We start from the raw sequence: 25,164 nt of genomic DNA, 5'->3' as shown, positions 1-25,164 counted from the left end.
CGGACAACTTTCTAATTCACAGTCATCAGCTACGACCAACAGGAAGTCGGCTGTTTTGATTTGAATGTGGATTTTTTTTACATTTAGCTGTGAATTAATGCATACTGCTCAGAGGAGAGTAACACTATACACACCAAACTTGGTGTACATGTTGAAAAAACATTGAGGAACTTAAATTGTGAATGGGTTTTGGATAGCTTGGATGGTTTTGTCGTGGTGATTTTTTTAAATGACAATAAAGATGGAACTATTAATTTTCCTGCATTTTTAAATTCCAAACACTTCAAAACCTTTTTTCATACAGAAAAAAAGTTATTCTGAGTAAATATGCATAGTTTAATGACTTTACAACACTGTATGGATAACAGAAAATTAAAAAACTGTCAGACATCTCATCTCACTCTGTCCCTCTGTTTGAGTATTATGTGCTGAGACTTACATTGTCTGAGAGAAAATGCGCCCCTACAGGTTCAATTCCTGAAAGGGAAATTCGACTGAAAGGGAGGAGACTCTCTTTTAGTTTCATTTTTAAATCGGTTAAAATACAAATAAATACTTAGATTTAATTCACACTGACAAGCTAAACCAACATATATGATTATTACCGGTTCAGGGCTCATGGATAAATTATTTCTGGCCAGAGATACGTGAGAAACACGAGAGATGAATCACCGCTGTGACCACGAGCGTCTGGAGTAAAAAGCTCAGAAAAAACGAATTTATTCCTGTTTTAAAGCTTTTAAAAATAAAGTATTGCAGCGATATCACACAATTCACCAATTAGAGCACACCAAGAGCTAAATTAAGATGTTTTTGAACTGTTTGTGTGAAAATGATATATTCGCGGCTGCCTATATCTGAAATCACTGCCTCTGATCAGCGCGCACAGTGTCACAAGTTCAAAACTAACGAATTTATTCTTGTTTAAGAGCTTTTTAAAATAAATTATTGCCATAAATGCACACAATACATCCATTATAACACAACACGAGCTAAATGCAGGTCTTTTGTGACCCGTTTAAGTGTGCAAGACTATTTGAAAGCGCGACTGGCAGAATAACATGTATCTCTCGAGCTGCAGGATTCTGCCTTTCGTCGTAAGAACGAACACTTCAAGGACAAGATTATTTCAAAATACATAATAGCTTGGCTAATATAAACGAAAACAGCCACGTGAACATAAACTGTTGAGAAATAAATCTAAAGTGGATCTATTGGAATTTAATATTAAGTGACCGCATATACCAGCTGCTTCTGTCTTCAATTTTAATCTATATAAAAAATTAAACTCATTCATCTTGGCTGCTTGTTTAATGTGTGTACGTATCTATTTATTATTTTGCTCTAACAAGACTTAATCTATATTTAATTAAATCAATTACATTTTATTTTACATTTTATTTTTCCATTTCTGCATCTAAACGCCTAAAAACTATTGTATACTATTGTTAGCAATTTCTTTATCGTCCAATTTATCCGGTGTACACGCTTTTATTTTCATAATAAACTTGTTTGTTAGATTATACACAGTTATAGTGGTCTATAATAAATATTGACAGGTTTTATTCAAGCTGTTTAGAATGATTGCCTTAGGCTAATTTTTTAAAATGTAAATCCAAAAAAAAAAAAAATAAATAAATAAAAAACATTGGAAAACAATAACTTGTACTTTTTTATACATTTTGTATAGTTTCATAGTTTATGCATTATAGTTATAAAAACAAACAAATTTAGCCACTCACATAGAAATCTTAGGCCTTATCCTTTTCTGACAGTTTTAGGGATTTTTAAAAATCCTAAAAAACCTTATTTGTGCTGCAAATAATAATTTCAAACTAATTTGATACTGACCTCTGACATCCTGTGACATGATATTTATTTGAATTTACATAATCTCATGGATGTAACAGTAAATCTGTTCAGCTCACAGATCAAGACTAAGCTGTAATGCAAGCAGAACTTTCACAAATGCTTGTAGGTCAATAAAATCATTACAAAACACTTAAAAATCATTTAAGGGATTTGATAACACTGTAAAATAATGTCTAATTTGTTAACATTAGCAAATGCATTGATAACACTTTATAATAACTGCACTCATTAGTAAATAGTCAGTTCATGCTTTATAAAGCCTTGTCCCAATATTAATAGTCAGTAGTAAGCAGTTTATAAATACAGCTATAAATAGCTTGTTCTTGGTTTATAAGCACATTTATTAAAAAGGAGAATAAAGGGTCAGTTATCTTCCTATGAAAAAAAAAATAAAAAAAAATAAACAAACAACAACACAGATTGATACAGAACTCAGAAATGTTATTGTGGATTTATGATAAACTCAGCCTGTAAATGAATTCATACTCCTCCAAGAAGACACAAGTAGTTCACACCAAACTTTTTTAACATGAAGCCATATACTGAAGATGTTAAATTGCGAATGGGTTTAGGATACCTTAAATGGTGTGGCCATAGCGATTTATTAAAGTAACATAAAAAAAAATACAATAGTTATTTTACTATATCTTTAAAATTTTTAATTCCAACTCTTCATAATTTTTTATATACGTAGAAGTCATCATTTGAAGGAAGCACAGTAAGTTTCATAGCTTTATCATTTTCAAGAGCCAGCATAAAATTAAAACTATCATAACATATAAATCAAGCTTGCAATTCTTAGTACCAATAATGGCCACCAGATGGCGCTATAGGATTACTTTTAAATAATTATTGTAGAAACAAGTATGATTTAAATCATTTATAGAAATCTTTCAAAGAAAAATAATATGAATTTTATGTATTTTACTGATAAAATGACCCTCACTTAATTAGAATAACAAGCTGAAGTATTGTGAACTGTATATTAAGAATAATTCTTTATAGGCTTTATGGACAAATACGTTTTGAGTGACTCTTGAAGGATCAGCACCACATCCTCTTTTACCACTGTTTAAAGAATGTATCTAACAGTACAGGTGCGGATGAATTTTGAATGGCTTGAATGGTCTTGTCGTGGTGATTTTTTGAAATAACAATAAAAAAGTAACCGGTAAATGTCTTTACTTTTTTTAAGTGCAGCTTCTAAACACTTCAAAAAAATGTACACATAGAAGACAAGTCATTCTGAGGAAATATGCATGGTTTCATGACTATACAACACTATATGGATGATAGCAAATTAAAAAACTATCATACATCTGATGTCACTCTGTCCCTCTGTCACTGTGGGTAATGTGTCTGTGTGTGTGTGTGTGTGTGTGTGTTAAGTGAATTAGGTGTGAAACTATCAGGGAGCATTTAGTCTCCAGCGCCAACATTTTACAGAACTGCCACTTTCCTGGAGTCTCAGAATTACAATGTGTCAGGTTCTGAGAGATCTAAGATTCCAAAAAATGATTTAATTAGAATACCATGAAGTATTGTGAAATACTATATATTAAGACTTTATATATAGGCTTTATGAACAGATTAGAGTGACTTGTGAAGGACCAGCACCACCTCCTCTTGTCCGATGGTTTGAGGAATATATTTTCCTGAATCCGGGATTAAGATTTAGGAGCTCATTTTTATTCCACCTCCTTTCCTGAAAGTCTGTCTTGCAGAATTGACTAAAAATTAATCTTCACATTAATTCCTAATTATTTTGCAATTATTTTTGTCAGTTCTTCTTGACCTGTTTTTTTTTCTTCTTCTTCTTTTCTGACCTCATGACCCAGTCAGCATTTTTCTACAATGGTCAAGTCTTAACTTATCCATTTCTGTATTGCATTTGTGTTTGATATTTCTCATGGGTATTTCATAATTTTCGACTTTGAGTTAAAACAGTTTGAGTTAAAACTCTTTTTTATTGCATTTCATCTGTAAAAGAAAACATGCCCAATAATTCTGCACACATGAATATAAGGAGTTTTTCTCTTCCAGCTTTCCTGGACTATTGTATAGCACTCATAAATGATTAAATAAAAAATAATGGTAGTTATTAAGATTGATATGGTTTGGAATTGGTAAAATGTGCTTGGAAAAAAATCACAAAAAAACAATGTTTTAATGTTTAAGTTTGGAATATTAACTGACATGAATGAATGCTATATAAATATTGTTCATGTTAACATAATGTTTAGAAATGAAATATTATTGTAAAGTGTCACTAAAGTTATATATATTGTTCTGTGAATGTGATTTTAAAGTCTTGTTGATTCTGATTAACCCTTTAACTGCCTTATCCTTTAAAACCTCACTGCCAGAGGGATAATGTGAATGCATGTGCCCGCTGGGCACAGTTTACCTGATGCCACCGGGGTGGCGATGGCATTGGTGGCTTGAGCCCGCCATCGCTGCTTGCAGCTATATTCAAACTTCATCAGATTATTCATTGTATGATGTCGATCGCATATATGTGACTATTAGGAGTCAAAGTTATAGCGCCACCAACTGGCAGAAGGAAGTGTGTCATTTTCAAAATGATTTGAATTCAGCATCTTATTATTACTCGATTTGCTTCAAACTTCATCAGAATAATGTTAAAACACAGCCGATATAAATCTGCAAGGGGGATATTGATATCTAAAAAATTTTTGGCGTGGCAACATGTCAAACTGGAATACTTCTCAGGTGATTTTGAGGCAAATAACACTTAGAATTTCACAAAACTCTGAACACACATCAGTATTTCTGATAGGAACTTAAATTGTGAATGGATTTTGGATAGCTTGAATGGTTTTGCCATGGTGATTTTTTTAAATGACCTTACAAAGGGAATCATTATTGTATTTTTAAATTGCAGCTTCCAAACACGTCAAAGAATTTTTTCATACAGATGAAAAAGTCATTCTGAGGAAATATGCATAGTTTAACGACTTTACAACACTGTATGGATAACAGAAAATTAAAAAACTGTCAGACATCTCATCTCACTCTGTCCCTCTGTTTGAGTATATGTGCTTAGACTTCCATTGTCTGAGAGAAATTGCGCCCCTACAGGTTCAATTCCCGAACTTTTACTTTCACTTTTAAATCGGTTAAAAATACAAACAAATACTTAGATTTAATTCACACTGACAAGCTAAACCAACATATCTGATTATTACCGGTTCAGGGCTCATGGATAAATTATTTCTGGCCAGAGATACGTGAGAAATAGGAGAGATGAATCACCGCTGTGACCACGAGCGTCTGGAGTAAAGAGCTCAGAGAAAACGAATTTATTCCTGTTTTAAAGCTTTTAAAAATAAATTATTACAGCGATATCACACAATCAACCAATTAGAACACACCAAGAGCTAAATTCAGATGTTTTTGAACTGTTTGTGTGAAAATGAAATATTTGTGGCTGCCTATCTGAAATCACGCCTCCGATCAGCGCGTACAGTGTCGAGCTCAAAACAAACGAATTTATTCTTGTTTAAGAGCTTTTTTAAATAAAATATTACCACAAATGCACACAATAAACCCATTGTAACACTACAAGAGCTAAATGCAGGTGTTTGTGACCTGTTTAAGTGTGCAAGACTATTTGAAAGCGCGACTGGCAGAATAACATATCTCTCGAGCTGCAGGATTCTGTCTTTCGTCGTACGAACGAACACATCACGGACAAGATTATTTCAAAATACATAATAGCTTGGCGAACATAAACGAAAACAGCCACGTGAACATAAACTGGATCTACTGGATTTGAATATTAAAGTGACCACATTTACCACTTGCTTCTGTCTTCAATTTTAATCTATATAAAAAAGGAAACTCATTCGACTTGGCTGCTTTTTTAATGTGTGCGTATTTATTTATTTACCTTTTTATACATTTTGTATAATTTCATAGTTTGTGTATTACAATTATGAAAACAAAAATAAATTTAGCCACTCACATAGAAATAGCTTAGGCCTTAACCTTTTTCTGTCAGTTTTAGGGATTTTTAAAAATCCTAAAAAAAACTAATTTGTGCTGCAAATAATAATTTCAAACTCATTTGATACTGACCTATGACATCCTGTGACATTATATTTATTTGAATTTACATAATCTCATAGATGTAACAGTAAATCTGTTCAGCTCACAGATCAATACTAAGCTGTAATGCAAGCAGAACTTTCACAAATGCTTATGACTCATTTAAGGATTTGATAACACTGTAAAATAATGTCTAATTTGTTAACATTAGCAAATTCATTGATAACACTTTATAATAACTGCACTCATTAGTAAATAGTCAGTTCATGCTTTATAAAGCCTTGTCCCAATATTAATAGTCAGTAGTAAGCAGTTTATAAATACAGCTATAAATAGCTTGTCCTTGGTTTATAAGCACATTTATTAAAAAGGAGAGTAAAGGGTCAGTTATCTTCCTATGAAAAATAAAAGATAAAAATAAACAAACAACAACACAGATTGATACAGAACTCAGAAATTTTATTGTGGATTTATGATAAAATCAGCCTGTAAATGAATTCATACTCCTCCTCATACTACTCCATACTCCTTTTTCAACATGATGCCAATATACTGAGATGTTAAATTGTGAATGGGTTTAGTATAGCTTAAATGGTGTTGCCATAGAGATTTATTAAAGTAACATAAGAAATACAATAGTTATTTTACTATATCTTTACAATTTTTCATTCTAACTCTTCATAATTTTTTATATAAGTAGAAGTCCTCATTTGAAGGAAGCACAGTAAGTTTCATAGCTTTATCATTTTCAAGAGCCAGCATAAAATTAAAACTATCATAACTTATAAATCAAGCTTGCAATTCTTAGTACCAATAATGACCACCAGATGGAGCTATAGGATTACTTTTAAATAATTATTGGAGAAACGAGTATGATTTAAATAATTTATAGAAATCTTTCAAATAAAATAATATGTATTTTAGGAATTTTACTGATAAAATGACCCTCACTTAATTAGAATAACAAGCTGAAGTATTGTGAACTGTATATTAAGAATAATTCTTAATAGGCTTTATGGACAGATACGTTTTAAGTGACTCTTGAAGGTTCAGCACCACATCCTCTTTTACCACTGTTTAAAGAATTAATCTTACAGAACAGGTGTGAATGAATTTTGGATAGCTTGAATGGTTTTGTCGTGGTGATTTTTTGAAATAATAGTAAAAAAGGAACCAGTAAAAAAAAGTGCAGCTTCTAAACACTTCAAAAAAATGTACACATAGAAGACAAGTCATTCTGAGGAAATATGCATAGTTTCATGACTATACAACATTATATGGATGACAGAAAATTAAAAAACATACATCTGATGTCACTCTGTCCCTCTGTCACTGTGTGTGTGTGTGTTTGTGTGTGTTTTAAGTGAATTAGGTGTGAAACTATCAGTGAGCATTTAGTCTCCAGCGCCAACATTTTACAGAACTGCCACTTTCCTGGAGTCTCAGAATTACAATGTGTCAGGTTCTGAGAGATCTAAGATTCCAAAAAATTATTTAATTAGAATACCATGAAGTATTGTGAAATACTATATATTAAGACTTTATATATAGGCTTTATGAACAGATTAGAGTGACTCGTGAAGGACCAGCACCACCTACTCTTGTCCGATGGTTTGAGGAATATATCTTCCAGAATCTGGGATTAAGATTTAGGAGCTCATTTTTATTCCACCTCCTTTCCTGAAAGTCTGTCTTGCAGAATTGACTAAAAATTAATCTTCACATTAATTCCTAATTCTTTTGCAATTCTTTTGTCAGTTCTTCTTGACCTGTTTTTCTCTTCCAGCTTTCCTGGACTATTGTATAGCACTCATAAATGATTAAATAAAAAATAATGGCAGTTATTAAGATTGATATGGTTTGGAATTGGTAAAATGTGCTTGGAAAAAAATCACAATAAAACAATGTTTTAATGTTTAAGTTTGGAATATTAACTGACATGAATGAATGCTATATAAATATTGTTCATGTTAACATAATGTTTATAAATGAAATCTTATTGTAAAGTGTTACTAAAGTTATATATATATATATATATATATATATATATATATATATATATATATATATATATATATATATTGTTCTGTGAATGTGATTTTAAAGTCTAGATGATTCGGATTAACCCTTTAACTACCATATCAAATTCAAGTTCTAGTTCAAGTTCAATTTATTTGTATAGCGCATTTACAACAGCCTCCTGGCTGACCAAAGTGCTTTAACATAAGAGCAAGAATATTACACATACATAAAAATAGACCAGACAAAAAATTTAAAACCATCCATTTCAAAATGTAGCATAACACAGTAGTCAGTACACTAAGGAAAATAAAAAAGTTTTTAGCAAAGATTTAAAAATAGACAAGGAAGGGGCCAGTCTGATCTCTAAAGGCAGGGTATTCCAGAGTCGTGGCCCAGCCACTGCAAATGCACGCTCCCCTCTACGCTCCCCTCTATCCTTTAAAACCTCACTGCCAGAGGGATATTGTGAATGCATGTGCCCGCTGGGCACAGTTTACCTGATGCCACCGGGGTGGTGATGGCATTGGTGGCTTGAGCCCGCCATCGCTGCTTGCAGCTATATTTATTATTATTATTATTATTATTATTTTTTTCCAACGTCTCGGGGGCTTTTGGGGCCCTTAACGTGCTTAAAAAGTCTTGAAAATTGGCACACAGATTGGAACCTGCGGCCATTAGGGCCGGGCAGAGACTGATACACGGGCGTGGCACAGGGGCTCTACAGCGCCCCCTGGAATATGGAGGGCCATATATCATACATTCTTGCTCGTAGACGTATGAAACTCGGTACACATATAAATCTCATCAATCCAAACAACTTTTGTATTGCATATCATAGGCTCCGCCCAACAGGAAGTTGGCTATTTAGGGTTTAGTATTCAAATTTTTCGTCAAAGTTGTGGGGGCTTTTGGGGTCCTTAACATACTCAAAAACTCTTGAAAATTTGCGCACACTTTGGAATCTGTGGCCTTTAGGAGCCTGCAGAGGCTGGGACCCGGGCGTGGCACAGGGGCTCTACGGCGCCCCCTGGAACACAGTCATAAATGTTGATGTATAGCTCACACATACTTGCACATATTCATATGAAACTCAGTACACATATAGATCTCATCGTGCGAAACAACTTTCGTATTGCATGTCATAGGCTCCGCCCATCAGGAAGTCAGCTATTTAGAGTTATGTAAAAAGCGCATGCTCTGGAATTTGAAATACTTGTCATAGGTTTTTTTCTCGATTGCCGCCAAACTCGGTCAACATGATCTCAAGACACTGGGGATGAAAAATTGCCAGGGGATTTTTGATATCTCGAACGGTTTGCTCGTGGCGAGGCGTTGAAATTATGGCGAGAAATGAGAAACAGGAAGTGTCTAATACCGTCCACATACATTTCCTGATTTTAATCAAACTTCATCAGATTATTCGTTGTATGATGTCGATCGCATATATGTGACTATTAGGAGTCAAAGTTATAGCGCCACCAACTGGCAGAAGGAAGTGTGTCATTTTCAAAATGCTTTGAATTCAGCATCTTATTATTACTCGATTTGCTTCAAACTTCATCAGAATAATGTTAAAACACAGCCGATATAAATCTGCAAGGGAGATATTGATATCTAAAAAATTGTTGGCGTGGCAACATGTCAAACTGGAATACTTCTCAGGTGATTTTGAGGCATATAACATGCTTAGAATTTCATCAAACTCAGAACACATATCAGTATTTATGATAACTAGACACTGGCAAAAGTTCATAAGAGGGCGTGGAAGAGGCACTCTATAGCGCCACCTTTTGTCAAAAGTGGGGGGGTTAGTTTTAGCTACAGACACCAAACTCGGTAAAAAAATTGTTCTTATCAAGACGGACAACTTTCTAATTCACAGTCATCAGCTACGATCAACAGGAAGTCAGCTATTTTGATTTGATTGTGGATTTTTTTTTACATTTAGTTGTGAATTAATGCATACTGCTCAGAGGAGAGTAACACTATACACACCAAACTTTGTCTACATGATGCCAAAATATTTTAAACAACTTAAATTGCCAATGGATTTTGGATAGCTTGAACGGTTTTGTCGTGGTGATTTTTTTTAATGACAGTAAAACTGGAATTATTAATTTTCCTGCATTTTTAAATTCCAAACACTTCAAAACCTTTTTTCATACAGACAAAAAGTCATTCTGAGTAAATATGGATAGTTTCACGACTTTACAACACTGTATGGATAATAGAAAATTAAAAAACTGTCAGACATCTCATATCACTCTGTCCCTCTGTTTGAGTATATGTGCTTCAGACTTCCATTGTCTGAGAGAAAATGCGCCCCTACAGGTGCAATTCCTGAAAGGGAAATTCGACTGAAAGGGAGGAGACTCTCTTTTAGTTTCATTTTTAAATCGGTTAAAATACAAATAAATACTTAGATTTAATTCACACTGACAAGCTAAACCAACATATATGATTATTACCAGGTCAGGGCTCATTTATAATTGATGTGTGGTCAGTGATACGTGAGAAACACGAGAGATGAATCACCGCTCTGAGCAGGAGCGTGTGGAATGACGAGCTCAGAAAAAACGAGTTTATTCTTGTTTTATAGCTTTTAAAATTAAAATATTAAAGCGATATTACACAATTCACCAATTAGAACACACCAGGAGCTAAATTGAGATGTTTTTGAACTGTTTGTGTGAAAATGAAATATTCGCGGCTGAAATCACTGCCTCCGATCAGCGCGCACAGTGTCACAAGTTCAAAACTAATGAATTTATTCTTGTTTAAGAGCTTTTTCAAATAAAATATTGTCATAAATGCACACAATACACCCATTATAACACTACACGAGCTAAATGCAGGTGTTTGTGACCCGTTTAAGTGCGCAAGACTATTTGAAAGCGCGACTGGCAGAATAACATATCTCTCGAGCTGCAGGATTCTGCCTTTCGTCGTAAGAACGAACACATCACGGACAAGATTATTTCGAAATACATAATAGCTTGGCTAATATAAACGAAAACAGCCACGTGAACATAAACTGTTGAGAAATAAATCTGAAGTAGATCTACTGGATTTTAATATTAAGTGACCGCATATACCAGCTGCTTCTGTCTTCAATTTTAATCTACATATAAAAAAGGAAACTCATTCATCTTGGCGGCTTTTTTAATGTGTGTACGTATTTATTTATTATTTTGCTCTAACAAGAATTAATCTATATTTAATTAAATCAATTACATTTTATTTTACATTTGATTGGTCCATTTCTGCATCTAAACGCCTAAAAACCTAAAACATGCTCTATTATACTATTGTTAGCAATTTCTTTATCGTCCAGTTTATCTGGTGTACACACTTTTATTTAAATAATAATAAACTTGTTTCTTAGATTATACACAGTTATAGTGGTCTATAATAAATATTAACAGGTTTTATTCAAGCTGTTTAGAATGATTGCAGTAGGCTAATTTGTTTTTATGTAAATCCCAAAAAATAAATTAAATAAAAAACATTGGAAAACAATAACTGTTGTACTTTTTTATACATTTTGTATAATTTCATAGTTTATGCATTATAGTTATAAAAACTAATAAATTTAGCCACTCACATAGAAATCTTAGGCCTTATCCTTTTCTGACAGTTTTAGGTTTTTTTTAAAAAAAATCCTAAAAAACCTTATTTGTGCTGCAGATAATAATTTCAAACTCATTTGATACTGACCTCTGACATCCTGTGACATGCTATTTATTTGAATTTACATAATCTCATGGATGTAACAGTAAATCTGTTCAGCTCACAGATCAATACTAAGCTGTAATGCAAGCAGAACTTTCACAAATGCTTGTAGGTCAATAAAATCATTACAAAACACTTACAAATCATTTAAGGATTTGATAACACTGTAAAATAATGTCTAATTTGTTAAGATTAGCAAATGCATTAATAACACTTTATAATAACTGCACTCATTAGTAAATAGTCAGTTCATGCTTTATAAAGCCTTGTCCCAATATTAATAGTCAGTAGTAAGCAGTTTATAAATACAGCTATAAATAGCTTGTTCTTGGTTTTATAAGCACATTTATTAAAAAGGAGAGTAAAGGGTCAGTTATCTTCCTATGAAAAATAAAAATAAACAAACAACAACACAGATTGATACAGAACTCAGAAATGTTATTGTGGATTTATGATAAAATCATCCTGTAAATGAATTCATTCTCCTCTAAGAAGACATAAGTAGTTCACACCAAACTGTTTTAACATGAAGCCATATACTGAAGATGTTAAATTTCGAAAGGGTTTAGGATACCTTAAATGGTGTGGCCATAGCGATTTATTAAAGTAACATAAAAAAATACAATAGTTATTTTACTATATCTTTAACATTTTTAATTCCAACTCTTCATAATTTTTTATATACGTAGAAGTCATCATTTGAAGGAAGCACAGTAAGTTTCATAGCTTTATCATTTTCAAGAGCCAGCATAAAATTAAAACTATCATAACATATAAATCAAGCTTGCAATTCTTAGTACCTATAATGGCCACCAGATGGCGCTAAAGGATTACTTTTAAATAATTATTGTAGAAACAAGTATGATTTAAATCATTTATAGAAATCTTTCAAAGAAAAATAATATGAATTTTATGTATTTTACTGATAAAATGACCCTCACTTAATTAGAATATCAAGCTGAAGTATTGTGAACTGTATATTAAGAATAATTCTTTATAGGCTTTATGGACAGACACGTTTTGAGTGACTCTTGAAGGATCAGCACCACATCCTCTTTTACCACTGTTTAAAGAATGTATCTTACAGTACAGGTGCGGATGCATTTTGAATGGCTTGAATGGTTTTGTCGTGGTGATTTTTTGAAATAACAGTAAAAAAGTAACCAGTAAATGTCTTTTATTGTTTTAAAGTGCAGCTTCTAAACACTTTTAAAAATTGTACACATAGAAGACAAGTCATTCTGAGGAAATATGCATAGTTTCATGACTATACAACACTATATGGATGACAGAAAATTAAAAAAACTATCATACATCTGATGTCACTCTGTCCCTCTGTCACCGTGGGTGATGTGTGTGTGTGTGTGTGTGTGTGTGTGTGTGTGTGTTAATTGAATTAGGTGTGAAACTATCAGGGAGCATTTAGTCTCCAGCGCCAACATTTTACAGAACTGCCACTTTCCTGGAGTCTCAGAATTACAATGTGTCAGGTTCTGAGAGATCTAAGATTCCAAAAAATGATTTAATTAGAATACCATGAAGTATTGTGAAATACTATATATTAAGACTTTATATATAGGCTTTATGAACAGATTAGAGTGACTCGTGAAGGACCAGCACCACCTCCTCTTGTCCGATGGTTTGAGGAATATATCTTCCAGAATCCGGGATTAAGATTTAGGAGCTCATTTTTATTCCACCTCCTTTCCTGAAAAGTCTGTCTTGCAGAATTGACTAAAAATTAATCTTCACATTAATTCCTAATTATTTTGCAATTCTTTTTGTCAGTTCTTCTTGACCTGTTTTTTTTTTTTCTTCTTCTTTTCTGACCTCATGACCCAGTCAGCATTTTTGTACAATGGTCAAGTCTTAACTTATCCATTTCTGTATTGCATTTGTGTTTGATATTTCTCATGGGTATTTCATAATTTTCGACTTTGAGTTAAAATAGTTTGAGTTAAAACTCTTTTTTAGTGCATTTCATCTGTAAAAGAAAACATGCCTAATAATTCTGCACATGAATATAAGGAGTTTTTCTCTTCCAGCTTTCCTGGACTATTGTATAACACTCATAAATTATTAAATAAAAAATAATGGTAGTTATTAAGATTGATATTGTTTGGAATTGGTAAAATGTGCTTGGAAAAAAATCACAAAACAATGTTTTAATGTTTAAGTTTGGAATATTAACTGACATGAATGAATGCTATATAAATATTGTTCATGTAAACATAATGTTTATAAATGAAATCTTATTGTAAAGTGTTACTAAATATATATGTTCTGTGAATGTGATTTTAAAGTCTAGATGATTCGGATTAACCCTTTAACTGCCATATCCTTTAAAACCTCACTGCCAGAGGGATATTGTGAATGCATGTGCCCGCTGGGCACAGTTTAACTGATGCCACCGGGGTGGCGATGGCATTGGTGGCTTGAGCCCGCCATCGCTGCTTGCAGCTATATTTATTATTATTATTATTATTATTATTTTTTTCCAACGTCTCGGGGGCTTTTGGGGCCCTTAACATGCTTAAAAAGTCTTGAAAATTGGCACACAGATTGGAACCTGCGGCCATTAGGGCCGGGCAGAGACTGATACACGGGCGTGGCACAGGGGCTCTACAGCGCCCCCTGGAATATGGAGGGCCATATATCATACATTCTTGCTCGTAGACGTATGAAACTCGGTACACATATAAATCTCATCAATCCAAACAACTTTTGTATTGCATATCATAGGCTCCGCCCAACAGGAAGTTGGCTATTTAGGGTTTAGTATTCAAATTTTTCGTCAAAGTTGTAGGGGCTTTTGGGGTCCTTAATATACTCAAAAACTCTTGAAAATTTGCGCACACTTTGGAATCTGTGGCCTTTAGGAGCCTGCAGAGGCTGGGACCCGGGCGTGGCACAGTGGCTCTACGGCGCCCCCTGGAACACAGTCAGAAATGTTGATGTATAGCTCACACATACTTGCACATATTCATATGAAACTCAGTACACATATAGATCTCATCGTGCCGAACAACTTTCGTATTGCATGTCATAGGCTCCACCCAACAGGAAGTCAGCTATTTAGAGTTATGTAAAAAGCGCATGCTCTGGAATTTGAAATACTTGTCATAGGTTTTTTTCTCGATTGCCGCCAAACTCGGTCAACATGATCTCAAGACACTGGGGATGAAAAATTGCCAGGGGATTTTTGATATCTCGAACGGTTTGCTCGTGGCGAGGCGTTGAAATTATGGCAAGAAATTAGAAACAGGAAGTGTCTAATACCATCCACATACATTTCCTGATTTTAATCAAACTTCATCAGATTATTCGTTGTATAATGTCGATCGCATATATGTGACTATTAGGAGTCAAAGTTATAGCGCCACCAACTGGCAGAAGGAAGTGTGTCATTTTCAAAATGATTTGAATTCAGCATCTTATTATTACTCGATTTGCTTCAAACTTCATCAGAATAATGTTAAAACACAGCCGATATAAATCTGCAAGGGGGATATTGATATCTAAAAAATTGTTGCCGTGGCAACATGTCAAACTGGAATACTTCTCAGGTGATTTTGAGGCAAATAACATACTTAGAATTTCACAAAACTCTGAACACACATCAGTATTTCTGATAGGAACTTAAATTGTGAATGGATTTTGGATAGCTTGAATGGTTTTGCCGTGGTGATTTTTTTAAATGACCTTACAAAGGGAATCATTATTGTATTTTTAAATTGCAGCTTCCAAACACGTCAAATAATTTTTTCATACAGATGAAAAAGTCATTCTGAGGAAATATGCATAGTTTCACGACTTTACAACACTGTATGCATAACAGAAAATTAAAAAACTGTCAGACATCTCATCTCACGCTGTCCCTCTGTTTGAGTATATGTGCTTCAGACTTCCATTGTCTGAGAGAAATAGCGCCCCTACAGGTTCAATTCCCGGACTTTTACTTTCACTTTTAAATCGGTTAAAAATACAAACAAATACTTAGATTTAATTCACACTGACAAGCTAAACCAACATATCTGATTATTACCGGTTCAGGGCTCATGGATAAATTATTTCTGGCCAGAGATACGTGAGAAATAGGAGAGATGAATCACCGCTGTGATCACGAGCGTCTGGAGTAAAGAGCTCAGAGAAAACGAATTTATTCCTGTTTTAAAGCTTTTAAAAATAAATTATTACAGCGATATCACACAATCAACCAATTAGAACACACCAAGAGCTAAATTAAGATGTTTTTGAACTGTTTGTGTGAAAATGAAATATTTGTGGCTGCCTATCTGAAATCACCGCCTCCGATCAGCGCGTACAGTGTCCAGCTCAAAACAAACGAATTTATTCTTGTTTAAGAGCTTTTTTAAATAAAATATTACCACAAATGCACACAATAAACCCATTGTAACACAACAAGAGCTAAATGCAGGTGTTTGTGACCTGTTTAAGTGTGCAAGACTATTTGAAAGCGCGACTGGCAGAATAACATATATCTCTCGAGCTGCAGGATTCTGCCTTGAGCTGCAGGATTCTGCCTTTCGTCGTACGAACGAACACATAACGGACAAGATTATTTCAAAATACATAATAGCTTGGCGAATATAAACGAAAACAGCCACGTGAACATAAACTGGATCTACTGGATTTGAATATTAAAGTGACCACATTTACCACTTGTTTCTGTCTTCAATTTTAATCTAGTATATAAAAAAGGAAACTCATTCGACTTGGCTGCTTTTTTAATGTGTGCGTATTTATTTATTTATCTTTTTATACATTTTGTATAATTTCATAGTTTGTGTATTACAATTATAAAAACAAAAATAAAATTAGCCACTCACATAGAAATAGCTTAGGCCTTAACCTTTTTCTGACAGTTTTAGGGATTTTTAAAAATCCTAAAAAAACCTTATTTGTGCTGCAAATAATAATTTCAAACTCATTTGATACTGACCTATGACATCCTGTGACATTATATTTATTTTAATTTACATAATCTCATGGATGTAACAGTAAATCTGTTCAGCTCACAGATCAATACTAAGCTGTAATGCAAGCAGAACTTTCACAAATGCTTATGAGTCATTTAAGGATTTGATAACACTGTAAAATAATGTCTAATTTGTTAACATTAGCAAATTCATTGATAACACTTTATAATAACTGCACTCATTAGTAAATAGTCAGTTCATGCTTTATAAAGCCTTGTCCCAATATTAATAGTCAGTAGTAAGCAGTTTATAAATACAGCTATAAATAGCTTGTCCTTGGTTTATAAGCACATTTATTAAAAAGGAGAGTAAAGAGTCAGTTATCTTCCTATGAAAAATAAAAGATAAAAATAAACAAACAACAACACTGATTGATACAGAACTCAGAAATTTTATTGTGGATTTATGATAAAGCCTGCAAATGAATTCATACTCCTACTCATACTACTCCATACTCCTTTTTCAACATTATGCCTATATACTGAGATGTTAAATTGTGAATGGGTTTAGGATAGCTTAAATGGTGTTGCCATAGAGATTTATTAAAGTAACATAAAAAAAATACAATAGTTATTTTACTATATCTTTACAATTTTTCATTCTAAATCTTCATAATTTTTTATATAAGTAGAAGTCCTCATTTGAAGGAAGCACAGTAAGTTTCATAGCTTTATCACTTTCAAGAGCCAGCCTAAAATTAAAACTATCATAACTTATAAATCAAGCTTGCAATTCTTAGTACCTATAATGGCCACCAGAGGGAGCTATAGGATTACTTTTAAATAATTATTGTAGAAACGAGTATGATTTAAATCATTTATAGAAATCTTTAAAAAAAAAATGAATTGTATATATTTTACTGATAAAATGACCCTCACTTAATTAGAATAACAAGCTGAAGTATTTTGAACTGTATATTAAGAATAATTCTTTATAGGCTTTATGGACAGATAACGTTTTGAGTGACTCTTGAAGGTTCAGCACCACATCCTCTTTTACCACTGTTTAAAGAATTAATCTTACAGAATAGGTGTGAATGAATTTTGGATAGCTTGAATGGTTTTGCCGTGATGATTTTTTGAAATAATAGTAAAAAAGGAACCAGTAAATGTCTTTTTATTTTTTTAAAGTGCAGCTTCTAAACACTTTAAAAAAAAAAATGTACACATAGAAGACCAGTCATTCTGAGGCATATTTCCTCAGAATGACTGGTCTCATGACCATAGTTTCATGACTATACAACACTGTATGGATGATAGAAAATTAAAAAAAACTATCATACATCTGATGTCACTCAGTCCCACTGTCACTGTGGGTAATGTGTGTGTGTGTGTGTGTGTGTGTGTGTGTGTGTGTGTGTGTGTTAAGTGAATTAGGTGTGAAACTATCAGGGTGCATTTAGTCTCCAGCGCCAACATTTTACAGAACTGCCACTTTCCTGGAGTCTCCAGAATTACTCGGTGTCAGGCTCTGAGAGACTTAAGATTCCAAAAAATGATTTAATTAGAATACCATGAAGTATTGTGAAATACTATATATTAAGTCTTTATATATAGGCTTTATGAACAGATTAGAGTGACTCGTGAAGGACCAGCACCACCTCCTCTTGTTCGATGGTTTGAGGAATATATCTTCCAGAATCCAGGATTAAGATTTAGGAGCTCATTTTTATTCCACCTCCTTTCCTGAAAAGTCTGTCTTGCAGAATTGACTAAAAATTAATCTTCACATTAATTACTAATTATTTTGCAATTCTTTTTGTCAGTTCTTCTTGACCTGCTTTTTTCTTCTTCTTTTCTGACCTCATGACCCAGTCAGTATTTTTTGTACAATGGTCAAGTCTTAACTTATCCATTTCTGTATTGCATTTGTGTTTGATATTTCTCATGGGTATTTCATAATTTTCGACCTTACAGTTTGAGTTAAAAGTCTATTTTAGCGCATTTCATCTGTAAAAGAAAACATGCCTAATAATTCTGCACACATGAATATAAGGAGTTTTTCTCTTCCAGCTTTCCTGGACTATTGTATAGCACTCATAAATGATTAAATAAAAAATAATGGTAGTTATTAAGATTTATATGGTTAGGAATTGGTAAAATGTGCTTGGAAAAAAATCACAATAAAACAATGTTTTAATGTTTAAGTTTGGAATATTAACTGACGTGAATGAATGCTATATAAATATTGTTCATGTTAACATAATGTTTATGAATGGAATCTTATTGTAAAGTGTTACTAAAGTTATACATATATATTGTTCTGTGAATGTGATTTTAAAGTCTAGATGATTCGGATTAACCCTTTAACTGCCATATCCTTTAAAACCTCACTGCCAGAGGGATATTGTGAATGCATGTGCCCGCTGGACACAGTTTACCTGATGCCACCGGGGTGGCGATGGCACTGGTGGCTTGAGCCCGCCATCGCTGCTTGCAGCTATATTTTTAAATTGTAATAGCATTTTACAGTATTACGGTTTAAGCATTATATTTTTTTAAAGGTTGCTGACTGGAGATGAACAGAAGATTGCAAAATTTTCTTTTCAAATGGTCTTCAAATTCTTTCCATTCTTTAATCAGCAGCCAGCTCCTTGTTTGGCACGAACTTGCACAGACTGAACAAGACGCAGGTTAAATGCCAAGAAAAGCCAGACAAAAACCTCCTCTGAATTATGAAGTGAATTTACCAACCTGATTTGGTGACATTAAGCTGAACTTTGATCGACTCATACAGGTGGCAGTAATGATGATGCAGGTTACAGGAGTAAATTCCTTTGTCACTCATTGCAACTTCTGTATGAAACCAAACAAAAAGATTTGAAGTGTGCAGATATCTAAGTTCCAGGCTGTTGCCTTTGTATTGCCAAAATTTTTTTATCTCACCTTTGATTACCAATGAGAAGTTGCCATCCTTAAAAGCAGTCTTGGGCATGTTTATGCGGCCCTGGTTGTAGCCGTTGTAGATGCGTTGGTCTCCAGCAGAAAACATGTCTATGACACGTTCCATTGCATGGTCTGGGCCACTACGAAGTAAATCCCAGTGCACTACCCTTTGGCGGTCCTTTAATCGGTCTTGTGTCCACACCATGCGCTGACTATGACATTGCAATACCGCCTGAGATCCCTGGGACGCGCTGATATTATACATGGCCACCACCACGCCACTGCCATCACTTTGACCTTGCACTGAAAAACAAAGGGCCGGTTTCCCGGACACAGATTAGGCCTAATCATCGAAAAGCACAATCATATGTGCTTACCCAAAGTAAATGGAGCAATTCTGTTGTTATAAACCATATGTTGCTTTATCGCCAGTAAACTAGTGTTTGAAGTAATTATAGCATTCTCAGTCCTGCAGCTGCAGATACACTAGGCACTACTGTACAAATGTTTGGGGTCAGTTTATTGAATGTTTTTTAAAAATATGATCACAAAGATGCATTCATTATATCAAAAATACAGTAATATTGTGAAATAACATTACAGTTACAATATTACAATTGCAATTCTTTTCGAATATATTTTATTTAACAAATCTATTGTAACAATGTATTTGTCATTACTGTCACTTTTGATCAATTTAATGCATCCTTTCTAAAAAGCATTCTTATCTTTTTTTATTAAACCAAACTGACATTAGACTTTTGAACGGTAGTGTGTATTTGTGGATATTTACTGTATACCATAATATGCTTGTTACACTTTTGATTAACATTTTATAGTTTTAAGATGCAAGTAATGTGCTTACCAGGGCTGAACAGGTATGAAGCCAGAACTGTGAAATAGGCAAACAGAAAAACGAGTTAAAATTATATACATTGGCCACATCTAGGATAAACACAAGAGATGCAGGATTTATCACTGTGTTTTCAGAAATAACTGTTTAAATGATCATCTGATGAAAATCAACAGGCGCTTGAGCTGCAGTGTGAATCTGACAGGCTGGGTGATGCCAAACTACCCTCAGGAGGCAGCGGAGCACAATAAAACAATACTAAACTAAACAATGATAAAAAAAATATATATATACATATTACAAGAAAAATACAGCAATAGACAAAGAGATTGAGAAATGCAGTGATGGCCAGCCATGTAGCCCTGTTTGTGTAACATTTTTATTTCAGCAAACATTTTGAGGAAAAATAAGCAGCATCAATATTTTGCAGCCCTTATGCCTGGAAGGACTATTTATGGATGTTTGTATGAGTCTGTAACCCTCAGAAATAAACACCTCTTCATACGTCTACAAGAAGAATCAAAACACTCCTGGCTAACAAAACACTCCTTAGTAATCTCTGGTAAACTTTAGACGTAGAATATAAACATTTAACTATATATTACCTAAACCCACATTATTCCTCAATTACTAGAAAACACTGAAATGTGCCTGTTCATGAGAGAATGTTTGATCTGTTAACAGAACAGTCATGTGAATTCATACAGGTTTGGAACAACATAAGGTTGAGTGAATGATGACCATTTTTATTTTAGGACTGAGGGAGTGGTTGGATTGTCCCAGATCCTCTTGCATTAAGAGGGTCTGCAGCAATCCAACCACTCCCTTGGTCATAAAGTGAGAACATTTTCTGTGCTTTCTTTTACAACATGCTGAAAATGAGAGATTTAAATGAAATGGGTTGGCTTGCTTTTTTAATTCTATTCTCACAACCTACATATTTAAGGAAATACAGTAAAAAGGACAAACAGACAGTCTGTTGGATGAACAAGACATTTTAATGGTTCACAACCAAGTGAAACACAACTACCGTAGCATTTCATGAAAATTCAGAGCAGTTTGGTTATGTTTTGGTGACTACCATTCAGATAATTTAACCACTAATTTAACACGTTGTGCTCAATGATCAGTGCTATAAAATTATTTCATATTTTCAATTGTACAGTTCCTCTGAAAGAGCAGTCTAAAATGTAATGCTTTTTAGAGATTTTACAATAAAGAAAGAATTTTCATCATAATTAAACTGCACATTAAATACTTCTCACATGGGTTTTCATCTTTGTTTAGTCTTTGAGGGTTGTTGTATTTCATAATGATTTTGTGTCAAACGAGAGAAAAAGAAATGTACAGCAAATCCCGAGGGCATTAGAAAGGCAGTAATGAGGATGTGTTAGAAGCCAGAGAAACCACAAACATCAGAGCAAAAGGCAGATGAGGAGGAGGGAGAGGGTCAAGGGTTTGGAATCTGCTGAGGAAGCACTCTGAAATGCAACGATTTGTCCGTTTGCTCACATATCTGTATTTCATTCACATGTGCACACTCATATTCATACAAACACGTTCAGGGCAAAGCTACACCTGCACATGAAATTGTAAACCTAAAACAAATGCATCTCATTCTGTATCTTTCCTTTTTTTCCCCAAAAAAATTACAATTCTATGCCATTATGGTTCTCTTTTTCCAGTGAAAAAACTAAATAAATAAAAACAATTGGACCCAATTGACTTTCGTTGCATGAAAAATACTATTGCGTTTCAAAGAATTTCATTACATTTGGACATTCCTGTTGGAAACTGCTAATAAAAAGCTTATTTCTTATTTGACATTGCTCTATTTTCTTTAAGTCTAAAGTCAGGGCTCAGATGTTCTTAGATGACATTTATGGAACATGGAAGCTTCATAGGGACTGAATATAACTGAATAAAGAATTGTATTTTTGATGATGGAGATTATAACATGAATAGTTATACACCTGAAATGAGCCAGTGATCTCAAACTCAGCCCAGTAGAAAACTCAGAGCAGTGCTGTTTGTCAGGCTTGGGTTTAAAGCCTTGTATTCAAGGTTCATTAACATGGATTAAACTAGGTAAGACTTCACTTTTGTTGACTTATAGACCAGCTGAGTGTGCAGAATTATAATGTTCTGGTATTTCACACTCAAAAACTACAACAAAATGTGTAGTATAATAATTAGTGGATAAAGTGAATATAGTAAGTATAGTGAACGTTTTACTTTAGAAATGTAGTGTATGGAGCATTTAGAAGGCTGTATGGATGTAACAAATCCTTTTAGAAAATGTATGGAGGCAGATTCAGTTTACAGTGAAACATCGTGCTCTAATTAAGATGGGGGGAAAACCTGACCAATGGGGCAAGATTTTATGGACCAAAACTGGTTAATAAACCTGTGATAAGACGAGTAGATTTGAATAATATTTGTTTTAAATAAAACCTTATACATTTGCTGTTTGTTAAGTGAATCCACCCCAAGTCACTCTAGAGTTCTATATATGCAATTATATTAGGTAAGGGGAAATATCTTGATTCATTTGGTCTTCAGCTCTTGGTAACTCATCACTGGATCAGATACTTAAAAAAGATGAGAAAAACAATCTTGGACAAACATATCATACTTAACCAAACCAAAATAAAATACCATGCCACATGTGGCATTTATTCCACAGAATGTCGAGAAATATAGCCTTTTTTATGTGCTTAACTTTTGGTGATTCTATCAAACAGACCAGTTTGTTGGGAGCAGAAATTTTTCTTCGGGTTAGCTCAAAACAAAGTCATCAGTCTTGTACACGAGTCTGAAGTTATCTGCACCAGATGGTTTTGGAACTCGGGTCTGGGTCTCAAAAGTGCAAAATACGTACTGAAAAACCATTACATGACATTATAAAAAGTTTAAACAGCAGAGAATATTCGCAAACGTGTACAGTGACTCTGAAGACATGAAAAGATAAACACTCAGGAGAGAGTGACATGTAGGCTATCACACAAACACGCACACTTTGATGAGCATTTAATTTAGAAGTCTAGTTATATATAAGAGACCATCTTTATCCATTAACCTATTCTTCACTCAACTGTCAATGTAAACAGAACCACAATAAAACTTAATGAACAACACCAACTTGGTATTTGGATGCAGGTCAGATACTCACGTTGAGCCAAGAAAAGCGCTCGAGCGCACAAAGGTACATCCAGGTTCATGTCGGTTATCCTCTAGGGTTAATCACTCTAGGATGTGTTGAAAGCCGAATAAAGCCGAAATAACACGCCTATTCTCCTGACAAACTTCTATGGCGAAGAAAGACTTGGTGTCAGTCGACCAGCGACATCAGTAGCAGCAGTGGCAGTCTGCTCCACAGACCCACCTTCAGTATTCACGCTCTCTCCGCCTGGCCTGCCCCTTTAAACACGAACAAACCATGAGCTACTGTCTCTGTCAGTATCCCTGTAATCCATCAGGGGTGCGAAATTAAAATAGATTTGCTGATGACTCAAGTTTTGCGAGCAAAAGAAAATCTCAAAGACAGTTCATATGAGAAAATTAAATGCCCTAATGACTCTCAGATTTTGGGTTTTCGCAATTTTGTGTAAAAGTTTCAACACTGTTAAAAGTTTTATGAGGATTTAGCTATTAGCCTACGGCAGTGAACGGTTCGGTTTGACAGATCAAACGATTTCCGAGCAAGTGAGTTTGCGTTTCTTCTCTAAAACAATTTTTCCTTCCTCATATTGTCCCCAATGTCCCCTTACGATCATTCCGTTCAACTCATATTTGCTGTGCTAGGTCGGCTTTCAAAGTGTGAATTTGCGAACAGTAGGAGTACTAGTTTTTAAAACCCTTTGCAGCACAAAATATACAAATATATTAATTAATACAAATAATACACACACACACACATATACATCTATGGCGTACCATATCGAGAGAGACACACGTGCTGTAAGACCTGGTAATAATTAGGCCCCAGTCTCTTTTTCATCAGGGGTTGGTGGTGTGTTTACAGGCATTGCTCACAGCATGGCTATGAGCTACAGTGCAGACTCAGCTTCCGCAATGAGCTATAAAACTCTGGGGTAACAAATGATCAAGACTCTGCTAAGAACCTAAAGACGTCTGCCAGCTAAGAGAGAAAGGACAAGAATTAACTACAGTTAGGCTACTTGAGGCTATAAAGTTGTGGAAGCAGATTCTTCATACTGAAAACTAATTGTCATAACTAATATAGCACTGGCACATCCAGTTCTAAACATTATACCTTACTAAGTTATAACATAGTGCCTAAGAGGATTTTACATCTCGGTCCTGCTCATATTTGGGTTTAAATAAAAATTGTGATGATGTAAAATAGGTTGCTTGACCATCTCTCCATCAGCTGTACAAACAACATATGAAGACAAAGAAAAAAAGTAAATAGTTGCTGCCACCTTGTGGATCACTGGAATATTACAATCTTATATTTGACAGCTCAACAGTTCAACAGAATGATCCTGTAGTCTGCCCTCACTGCACTCTATAACCCATGTTGCTTGAAAAGGTTAGAAAATGAAAAATATGCACACATTGTAAATTAAACATGATTAGGGTGAGACAAGGAGCATTCAGATTTGCTTGGAAGGACAAACTTTTGAAGTCACTCTCTGCCCCCTTCTTTGTTCAAATGTTAATTTTTGGAATATCTTCTCATTAACAAGTGATAATATCATTAATC

General features: G+C 34.1%; 1 protein-coding gene across 1 annotated transcript in view; it reads right to left on the bottom strand.

Moving 5' to 3' along the window:
- mxra8a (matrix-remodelling associated 8a) overlaps nt 1-23,861 on the bottom strand; it is a 39,252-nt gene extending 15,391 nt beyond the window's left edge. Inside the window, exons 1-4 of the mRNA XM_052569644.1 lie at nt 23,608-23,861; nt 20,448-20,474; nt 19,583-19,885; nt 19,391-19,492 (exon numbers count right to left, since the gene is read on the bottom strand). Of these exons, the coding sequence (XP_052425604.1) occupies nt 19,391-19,492; nt 19,583-19,885; nt 20,448-20,474; nt 23,608-23,656 (481 nt within the window). The 5' untranslated portion in view covers nt 23,657-23,861. The remainder of the gene's footprint in view (nt 1-19,390; nt 19,493-19,582; nt 19,886-20,447; nt 20,475-23,607) is intronic.
- Nucleotides 23,862-25,164: the final 1,303 nt, after the last annotated feature.

The sequence above is a fragment of the Carassius gibelio genome, chromosome B11, assembly GCF_023724105.1.
Source record: "Carassius gibelio isolate Cgi1373 ecotype wild population from Czech Republic chromosome B11, carGib1.2-hapl.c, whole genome shotgun sequence".
Taxonomy (NCBI): Eukaryota; Metazoa; Chordata; class Actinopteri; order Cypriniformes; family Cyprinidae; genus Carassius; species Carassius gibelio.
The sequence above is the reverse complement of the archived record's forward strand: the minus strand, read 5'-3'. Positions and strand labels throughout refer to the sequence as shown.